General features: G+C 31.3%; 2 protein-coding genes across 7 annotated transcripts; one reads left to right on the top strand and one right to left on the bottom strand.

Moving 5' to 3' along the window:
* Nucleotides 1–22: 22 nt before the first annotated feature.
* LOC122629311 lies at nucleotides 23–7,436 on the top strand. 4 transcript variants are annotated; one of them, XM_043812618.1, is made up of 18 exons: nucleotides 23–152; nucleotides 221–414; nucleotides 867–984; nucleotides 1,068–1,207; nucleotides 1,308–1,406; nucleotides 1,507–1,620; nucleotides 2,530–2,925; nucleotides 3,004–3,312; nucleotides 3,389–3,631; nucleotides 3,741–3,870; nucleotides 3,935–4,072; nucleotides 4,148–4,592; nucleotides 5,336–5,458; nucleotides 5,571–5,822; nucleotides 5,900–6,071; nucleotides 6,426–6,614; nucleotides 6,737–6,856; nucleotides 6,924–7,436. In XM_043812618.1, the coding sequence occupies exons 1-18, from the start codon at nucleotides 23–25 to the stop codon at nucleotides 7,098–7,100; spliced, it is 3,489 nt and encodes a 1,162-aa protein (XP_043668553.1). In that variant the 3' UTR covers nucleotides 7,101–7,436. The 4 variants fall into 4 exon arrangements, with proteins under 4 accessions (XP_043668553.1, XP_043668555.1, XP_043668556.1 ...); XM_043812620.1 differs by lacking the exon at nucleotides 1,507–1,620; XM_043812621.1 differs by lacking the exons at nucleotides 23–152; nucleotides 221–414 and adding an exon at nucleotides 609–803.
* On the bottom strand, nucleotides 5,869–9,441 carry LOC122629314. Of its 3 annotated transcripts, none has more exons than XM_043812629.1 (4): nucleotides 8,700–9,441; nucleotides 7,750–7,899; nucleotides 6,720–6,842; nucleotides 5,869–6,612 (listed from the first exon to the last, which is right to left on the bottom strand). In XM_043812629.1, exons 1-3 carry the CDS (start codon nucleotides 9,115–9,117, stop codon nucleotides 6,823–6,825), a joined length of 588 nt encoding a protein of 195 aa, XP_043668564.1. In that variant the 5' UTR covers nucleotides 9,118–9,441; the 3' UTR covers nucleotides 5,869–6,612; nucleotides 6,720–6,822. The 3 variants fall into 3 exon arrangements, with proteins under 3 accessions (XP_043668564.1, XP_043668565.1, XP_043668563.1); XM_043812630.1 differs by having other exon boundaries at nucleotides 6,728–6,842; XM_043812628.1 differs by having other exon boundaries at nucleotides 6,720–7,899; nucleotides 8,700–9,436.
* Between the last annotated feature and the right edge of the window lie 1,043 nt (nucleotides 9,442–10,484).

The raw sequence follows: 10,484 nt of genomic DNA, 5'->3' as shown, positions 1-10,484 counted from the left end.
CTTTGACGTAAGACATTCTTGGATGCAGTTACATATTTTCAAAGTGGTCAATCTATCGCTCGAAACATTCCTTTCTTCAGTTGTAAATTCGTCTCACTATTCGGTGTATGTGGACATTTTCTTTGTAGCTACACCCAAGAAAATAATACGATATAAGTTTCATTTATAACGATGAGCTGTTGGTGTACGATATTTCAATAAAAATTGTGTTTTAATAAAGTATATGAGCGATTGTACGAGGACATACAAAACGAAGATATGTCGTCAGGCGTGAACGATGGTCCCCGTAACACAGGCACTCTTCCAAAAAGTAATAGAAGAAGCGATAGAAACAGAGAACGATCCGCCGCTAATCAACAAATGGCTAATCGTTCTGCTTATCACAGACATGTACAACAACATTCTAATAACTTGGTACTAATCTATATACTATCTATACTTTATAAATTTTATTTAACCAACTATGCATTAATATATTCTTATAGTTTTATTGCATATATAATGAAAAAATTGGAGAACAATTATATAGAACTTTTTTGACATTAACTATCAGTATATTAACTGTGTAAAAATCAATAAAAGAATTTAGTAGAAGCTGTTTTTTTTTTTTTTAATATTGGAATGTAACCAATAGAAGACTATGTTTCTGCTTATTTTATGCCAGCCATACTTTACTATTTAGGATGTAGCCTATTAATATACTGTTGAGTAGTGGGGTGATACTTGTTCTAAGAATACAATATGTGGAAAGCTGTTACTTTAGCGTGGTTGAGTCGTCTGTACTGAGCTGTCCTAGACTTCTTGTAAATTGTTAATAATTCAATTAGATTTGAATATTTAGAACTAGATCTTAACTTGTTTGTTAGTTCCAGCTTGATTGGCAACTTGTAAGTGAAAGAGGACCTCTAAGAACGACAAAAAATAGCAATACCAGATCAGTTTCATCACTTCCTTCCACGTCTTATCAGGAAATATCTGAGTTTGGTAAGTATCCAGAATTTTCTAGAAAATAATTATTCTAATGATTTTTGTCATAATTATTATGTTATATAATATTTTTTATACAGTATCACACAGTAGTGGACGACATTGTAACTATTCAACTGAGGATTGCACATCTTGGCCAAAAATGGTATTACCAACGGAATCTCAAACACAGTCACCCTCATGTTTACAGGGAACTAAACCATCCAATGTTGATAAAATGGTATGATAAAATGATTATATATGAATTTACATAATAATGAACTTTATAAATCTATTAAGAAAGTGTATCAATTTTCACTAAAAAATTAAATATCCTTTAGCCTGATAGAAATCAAGTGGAAAGTCGTTTGAATCAAATTCGTGACTATATTGGAGTTACTTCAACGATGATGGACTCTCTTAGTCAATCTAGTGATCCAGTAAGTATAACATATTTCTAAGTACTAAAAGCATGCTACATTTTTTCTTTTTTACTCAAACATTTGTCCATGTTCATTGTCCACTATAAATCTACTATAGCGAGCTCAAACCCAGAATGAAAAATTAAGCAGAATGGTGGAGGACCTTCGTGACAGTGAAACAAAATTGGCGAAACTTTTGGAAACATATCACAATCATGGGATTACAAATCAGGTTATTGCCACAAAACTTTAACATGATCTTAAATAACTAACATCAGTGGCATGCTCTTCTCATTTAGTAATATTATGAAACGCAAAAGCAATCGAAAAAATACTTTTTACTTTAATATTTATTTGGATATACAAATTTTATTTCTTATTTCCTCTATATAATATGTACATTGGAATCTCTACATCAAATTATTATCTAATTATATATTGATAATCGTTTAAATTAAATATTTTAATTCAGATTATATGCAGACACAATTAAAAATTTATAATATTATAAGCTTGAATTTGTTTCAAAAAAATATGTTTGGTTCAATTTTCTTGTCTGTTATTCAGAAATACTAGACATATGTATATAATTTTATAAATATCAAGCTTAATTTATATATTTTTAGATTATGAATAGAAAATTTATATGACTAAGACCTTGAATATACATTTCTTTTTTTTAATCTTTGAAATTTTCAAGGATGCTGAGCATCACTCGTGTAACTTTTGTGTCATTGATTCGTAATATTCCCCTTTTACTATGAATCTATTTAATTTTTTATGTAATCTATTTAATTATTTATATTCATTAAATTCACGTTATTAATTTCTTTTCATGTTGCTGCGCGATTTCTAAGCGTGACGATTCTTACCTCCATCCCGTAACTTGCTCCCAGATTGCAGGATTCGTGAAAAGAATTGGGCCTGTATGCTCTGGATTGGGATCTTTTGCTTTCGGGTCAACTATTCTGTACCAATCCAGGTCCTTAAACCTATTTACTCACGAATGCTCCATAGAAATGTCTATATACAACATAAGGAATGGAGGTGTTCGTCACCTCACTTGGCCATCGTGCAGCAACACATTCTGAAAGATCTATGTAACTATTATTAATCATAATTTTGTATTATTTTATCACAGAATGGCGATAGTGGAAAAGAGGATGGAGAAGAAAATACTGATACCAGTAGAGAAATGATATTACGTAGAAAAATGGAGGAATCTCAAAGAAAACTTGTGCAATTGCAGGAATATCATGCAAATTTAGTTGGAATGCAACATCGTGTTAGGGAAAGATTAAACGAAGCTCGACAAGCCCAACAAGCTTTATTGCAACAAGAAAATCAAGCTGCTGGAACTTCTACATGGGAAGGCAATAATCGTTTGGTTGCACCATTACCAACAAATGTTGAAGAATTGCAATCAGAAACAGCTGCATTAAGAGGTAAACTTACTCAGTTACAGAGCAAGAAAAAGCATATGGACCATCTTTTAGCTGAATTACAAGTCGTGGAAATGTCAGACAGAGCCAGTTGTGTTAGTATATTTTAGTATGTGATTTTATTATTATAAAAAAAAATTTTATCCTATTGTAGTTTCTTTCTTTATATTTAGAGCTCTGATGGCTCTAGGAATGTGACTAGAGATAAAGCAGCAGAATTGGAAGCAATGAAAGCGCAACTCAACCACTTAAAAGCTTTGATGGAAGAAGCTACAAGAGTCAGAGAATGTCTAGATTCTACTTCAGAGCCTGAACCTGATGTGGATGTTAATGGCGAAGGAGCAGAAGAAAATGAATCCCAGGAAGAAGGTGGTAGTTTATGTAGCTCGAGTAATGCATTGGAAAATCAAATGGATAATGATGATGTAACTCGTGAAAAAACTAGGAATTCTAGACAAAGACCTACTGTTGAAGAAGTTCAGGTATGAACACAATAAGTGATTCATTGGCAAAGTATCATATTAAAAAAAATTATATGTATTATTATTTATCTACTAGGCTGTTACAAGAGAACTGAAAGAACAATCTGCATTATTGCAAGCAACTCGAGCGGAGTTACAGCGTTTAAAACAACCATTAGTAGCTTCTACTGTTCATTCCCCACCAGTATCTATTTTCCCTGGATCAACACCACCTCCTTCGTTGGTAGGAGTTAATATTGAAAAAAAGCAAAGTAATAATGTTAGTGATATTCAACCAGTTCAAACAAAAAGACGCCAGATAGAAGATTTTGTCAAAAAAGTAAGCTATGTATTTTTTATATTGTTATATTATTAATCAGAGCGATACATATCTACATTTGATATCGTTTAACTTTTTTTAATTAATTTAATTATGTATTGAAATGTAGGATCAAGGTCAAACATCTAGTATTAATCGCAATGTCGGTGGTACAGATTTGAATAGTCACAGAAGTTCTAGTTCACGTATTAGTCATACAGGCACACCTACAAATGTGTGGCCTCCAATTGCTGCTACAGGTACTAAGTATGAAATATCTTAAAAATCGAATATCAATTTTTCTTTAATTTAATATCCATATAGGTGGCACTAATGAACAAAATATAGATGAAATGTTAGAAAATTTGATGGATGTTGGTCCTCAAACAACAACGATTGAAAATGGGTTTACGGGAAATTATTGGGGATATCCACCAGTACCTATGAATCAATCGCAACATGGTAATATAACGAAGATTTTTAATAACAATTTTTATCAACTGAAATATTTAATGTCACATACTGATTTTAATATAGGTTCCGCGGAATACTATCACAATTTGCTATTAAATTCTCAAGTACAGCAACTCCAAGTACAGCAACTTCAAGTAATGGGTACAACTATACAGCAATGCTGTCAGTTATTGTGGGTACAACAACGGGAATTGCAATCTATGCGTACAGCAATTACTCAGCTACAGTTACAGTTAAGACAATCTCAAACAGTACAAAGAAGCAATAACTCCGAAAATCAGGAAGAATATTCTAATCTAAGCCGCAGTGTGCATCATCTTGCTGATACGTTAGATGCAGCATTACCGCCAAGTTCTTCTTTACCGAATCTTGTTTCATTACCTAATACTTCTCCTGCACTTTCTCATTCAGTAGTAGGTACTAATTCTCAACAACATCAACAACAACAATTGAACAATCAAGTACCACCCGGAAATAGAGCAAACAACTACTGGGATAACTTTCGAAGGTAATCAAAGCCTTATATACATAAATTTAGTATAAACAGAAAAAATATAAATTTTAGCATTACAAAAAAAAAATAATTCAAATTTTTAAGAACTATATTTATTGAGATTTATATACGTATATATGGTGTAACAAATGACTAATTGTAAGACTTCATTAACGTTTGAGAAAAGTTTTACATGAATTGGAATCATTATAAAAAATATCCATCAAAGTATATGTTATTTCTAACAGAAATTTGTCAACACCATTGAGTTAGTACCTCACTGACAAGGTTGCACACTATCATCTTTTGTGTTTCTTTATATCTAATGTATTATCATATATAATAATAAATTCCACGATCTATACTTTTTACTTATTACTCTCCCTTTTACTTATTATTGAAACCATTTGCACCAAGTATTTGTCATTTGTTGTTTAGTTACAAGCACTGTGGTTAATTACCACTATACTAGTTAAGGAAAATACGTTGGTAGGTAACACAAGGGTATGTAATTGAATTGCCAACGAATTTTTCATAAAATAGGATGTTCCATCAGTTTAATTATAACCATTAATAATGTGCATGTTATTGAAATTATAATCATAATAAATTTTTGTGATGTGACCATTATACTAAACAGAAGTGTGTTGTAATTCCGATGAGAATTAAATCTGTTATAATTACTGAGTTTCTAGCATTATAAACATGTCTTTAAAAAAATAATAATTGTACTTATACTGCATTTTCAATTTTTTCAGTTACTCAAGACAAAACTTACTCTCTGGAAGTGCAAAAACAGTAACTGATTCTACCACAGCATCCATTTCAAATTCTGCTACTTCTGCAAATAGTGCAAGTAGTGCAGTTCATACTTCTCTTGGGTATGTAATTATAATGTAATAAATAATGCATACATATATATATATATATATATATATATATATATATATATGCCTTCTTTTGAATTAATCTGTAATATCTTTTTGCTTTCAGGAAGGATAAACGAAATCGAGAACAGGGAGCAGATAATTTACCTTTACCATCATTAATGATAGCAGAAACACAATATTCATTAAATCTCCAACAACAATCTAATTTACAGCAACAAGAAAGAGAAAATACTACAATGAGAAGTAATATCATAACAAATGAAGTATCACAAGCTGACAATTCGGGAGAAGAAGCCCATAGTTCATTTAGACTCCCACATGCAACTAATGATGAGAATTTTTTACATAATTTAAGGTAAACTATAGTTGAATAATTAAGAATTATAAAAAATGTTTATAAATTGATAAAAATTTGACATATATTTTAAACAGTCCTGAAATGAGAGAAGTCATTAAGTCACTCGTTGTAGCTAATAAGAAGAGACCTGATAATTTAGTAACTATTTTAAAAGAGATTACAGCTATAAGCGAAGACAAAAGACTTCCTCTTTTATTAATAAGTCTTCGTTTCTTGCAAGATACACAACCACTACAGAATGCTCAGGTATAAATATTTTTTTATATTTCTATAATTTAAGTATTGTAAAATATCTATCCTTTTTTTTTTGTAATATCTATATTTTTTATTTTATTCAAGATTAACTCTTTCCTGTTGAAATTGAGTATTCCAAGTATAATATAAATAAAAGATGAGTCTCAGATTAAAGTTCTTAGTAATAAGCCAAACAATCCTATAGATTAAGGTTTCCAAGTTATAATTAATTGAACGTACGTCACTCGTTGTTTGAATGAAAATAAGTCGAAACTAAAGGATATCTATACCTACAACTATTACGATGGGAAAGAGTTAAATTAATCGAGATTTACTCAAAATTAATTAATTAATATATCTAAACAGAATGAAGTAGCTGATCAAACAGGGAGTGATAGTTGTCGATCAAGTGACGAAGATTCAGACGTGGGTGCTATACTAGGCTTTAACTTGGAAAATCAGTGTTCATTAAATGAATTAGTTGCATCAACTCATGCTGGTTCTTCATCATCTCCTATGGCACAAGTTCCATTAATAGATCGCTTAGAAATACCTGTAAGTAATTATTAAAACATATCTAAAAAAGTTTATTTTTATTCCATGCAGAATATAAGTTTAATGCATTCCGTGTTTAGATATAAAAAATAATTTTATGTATACTTATTCACAATGTTTAGACATCAAGTTCCCCTGACAACGACAATGCTCCTGCTTCAGCATCTGCTCTTAAACCAGGTTGCAATGAAGACTTAGCAGAAGCTGATCAATCAAGATCTGAATCTTCTGGCAATCAACAAGTAAATTATTGTTACATTAATACAAAAGAATTTTTATGTGAAATTTGATTTTAAATGTTTCTTATAGATTCATCACAATGAAGAAAATAATGAACAAATGCAAGATGATGTAGCATTATCATTAGGAGCAGCCTTAGGAACTTTAGAAGCAGCCCTAGTAGAAAGTGATGATGATGAAACAACTGCAAAAGATGAACATGACAGAGGCAAATTAACTACTAGACGATACCGTCGGTGTTATTAATCAGTGACTGTATAATAAGTATTTATTTCATTATATTTACTGTTGCAGAGTTTTATGAATTTGCAAAAACTGCATAATATATAAAAGCTTAAATATTAATTAAAATACTGTGTATGTATTTTATTTTCTGTATAAACATCAAAATTTAAATGGAAAATAAATTACATACACATATTTAAGCAATTGAAAGCCAGTCTAAGTAACGAGGTAAATCTTTTGGTAACATTTAAGCAGTGAAAGTTGTCTTTATATTTAATACTTCATGTTTAGTATGCATTCAAGGATGTATACTGCAGGATATATTTAACAAAAAAATAAACTTTTATCTATCAAAAAGTAAATATTTATTTTGATCCACACGAACAGAGCAATGACATATTGGGGGAAGGGTATAAATATGTAACAAAGAATATGGTCTTCAGTACAAATGTAATGTGAAAGATATGAAAAACGGTTTATGTTAAACGACCTAATTAAAATTCCGTTTCAATATCATGTTTTGCAAATTGTTGTCTGTAATAATGATATATGGAGCATCCATGAGTCTCGAACAATAATTCCCCAAGTTCCACACTGCTGTCACTCGACTTAGAACCATTGCTTGGTGATAAATGTCTATAATCTGCATTACATATTAAACTATGATTACCTGCTGCCCTGCAGCAGCTTTCAGTCATAACCAAGGAATGATCCAAGGTTTTATCGTTGATGGAATTTAAGCATAATGACGTTGACTCATAATGCATTGTGGCCAATCCATAGTTCTTTGCACTCCCTGTACCATAGTAAACGCAGCTGCCTCTGAAACGAAACCCACTAACTTATCAACTAATTTGATTAGTAATCTCCTATGCCATCCATTGCATCGGTAGATTGTATCCTTACCAGTACAAAAAGACCAAACATATTAATAGTTTCACAACAAGGTTATGAAAAAATTTTGCATCTATCTTTTCCACCACATACCATTTACCCACTGTAAAGTAGAAGACAGGATGCAACAGGCTTTAAAATAAATTCAATGTCTGGGTCAACTGCAAATATCTGTAGTCAGATGTAAATACAGTAGCCCATAAACGAAAGCTAATTTGATATTTTCCTTTCCAAGGTAATATGTAAACGGTAAATGTTAAAAATTTTATTGTGAAAACTAAGTGCATAGCATTTGATACACATTTACCTATGTATATGCCTATGTATATGCATAGGTAACCTTAAGTGCAAATAATTAAAAATGTGCAAAAATGTATAATATACAAATTTTTACGTCATATAGTGACTAAAATGTAATAGCAAGCGTTTGAGTAAGCTTGTCAAATATATCAATTACATTGAATAATAAATATTAATGTTTTCAAACAAACTTCTTCTGTTTAAATAATCTCCCGCGTCGAGAAAATAGATTCCAACAGAGACCTCTAACAAGAATTGTTTGAAATACGTACGAATACAAATTGGAACAACACATCGCTATTTATTAACGGACGACTAATAATATACGCATGTTCTTCCTTACTATCACTTAACGTGCAAGCAGTTGTTAAAGTTTGAAACGTACTCTCATCGCTCGAGATTCCCAAGAATATATAACTTTCCTACCTTTACGACATTTTTTCAATTCTATCGTTGAACCACTATCGTTATTGGATCGTTTCCGGTTCCTGCGTCGCGTCGTGTCGGCGCCATGGACCGCCTGTTGTTGCTCCGTCGGTGATAAACAGTGGTATTGCTGTCTATTGTCGACCTCGTGCCACCTCCTCAACGACGCCTCTGGAATCACGTAATGGTTATTCAGACGGCATGACGCCGCAGAATAGTCATATCCATCATCATCCGTTTCCATAGCTGAACCAAAATGGTTACTCGCGATACTAGGTGCACTGCTGTCGCTATTACACTCGTTGATATGATCGAACATATTTTCTCTTGTACAGAGAGGTACGTAACCGTAATACGCGCTAGACGATACGTAAGACGCCATCCTCGCGTTATATAGAGCATCGCTCGCAACCGCCATTTTTTAGAAAATTGTTTTCAAAACAAATTGAAAGATAAAGATATTATACTCTTACTACCAATGCTAGCACAACGCGGGAATGCTAATTTATGCGTATTTGTCGAATAAATAAAAGAACACCACACAACGATATTACTTCACTACACTCGACCAAGGAGGCGCGACGAATGAGGCTCGCGTCCAGAAGCGAACATGCTCGAAGTCCGCTCGGTTCTATTCGGGCTTATTCGGCTTTAGTCGGTTAGTTCCACTTGATTTGTTTATCTCCCCTCATTTACACTGTGACTCTTTCTGTGACATAAATTTTCCAGTCACGGAGAAAATACATAAATAATTATTGTCATTTGCTTTCAGAATCATTGTTGTATATGTTTATAATATATTTTTTCTTATCCGGAAAGAATCAGTCTTATGTATATTATAACCTACAGATTATTATTACATTACTTTGCACTTATTAGGCGACACCTACAGGTTTGGCAAAAATGATTACGTTTTATTATTAGATTCAAGTTAAACATACTTTCTTCTATATATTGCATGAGTCAAATAACGTTATATCATTAATAGTAATTCATACTACTCATGTTGAATGAGTACTATACCATAATCTAGTCTTTCAAAACCATAATATAAATTTATATACTGAAGCAAAAAGCGAAAAGAGAAAATTGTTTACAATTTAATTCAAGGAATCTTAAACTACGCAAATGTTTACAGTTTTTAGGTGTTACTATCGTATTACTTTGAATCGATTTTAACAAATAATAGTTTTACTCAGGTTGGCATGTATTCAATCTGTAGTTATGAAGGTTAATTTTTTTTATTTCGTTAACTGGAACAAAGCATAATGAGTAAATACGTGATATAAATATACCTACTATAATAAGTGAAAAGTGATTACATCGATATTTTAACTTATTGACAAATGAAATAATAGTTTTTTTTATTATGTATCGCAGTTGTTATTTTTAAACTATAAACAATTTATAAATGTTGTACTTTTTGAAAACAATTAAAGAAATTAAGATATTTATAGCGAACACGTCGAGGTCGATAAAATAGAATTAAAATAGCATAGGAAGTGATGTCTATAGAAAAAAGAACTAAGCGTATCTAGCGGACAATGTTTTAATCATTATTTTATTTTGACCTTCTGTCGGTAGTGCGATGCAAACCTGAGAATGTGTTAGAAAACGACTAATGATAAATAAAATACGTATTTTGTTCCTGTAACATTTATACTTTCTTATTACTTATTTGTTATACCTTTGTTATATCTTTATCATATCTTTGTTATAAAAAAAACTATTAACACAATTAATAATTTTGTTACTAATGGAAAATTTCACAATTTTACAGCTCCA

The sequence above is a fragment of the Vespula pensylvanica genome, chromosome 5, assembly GCF_014466175.1.
Source record: "Vespula pensylvanica isolate Volc-1 chromosome 5, ASM1446617v1, whole genome shotgun sequence".
NCBI lineage: Eukaryota > Metazoa > Arthropoda > Insecta > Hymenoptera > Vespidae > Vespula > Vespula pensylvanica.
Note: the sequence above shows the minus strand (reverse complement) of the source record. Positions and strands in the feature narration are given on the sequence as shown.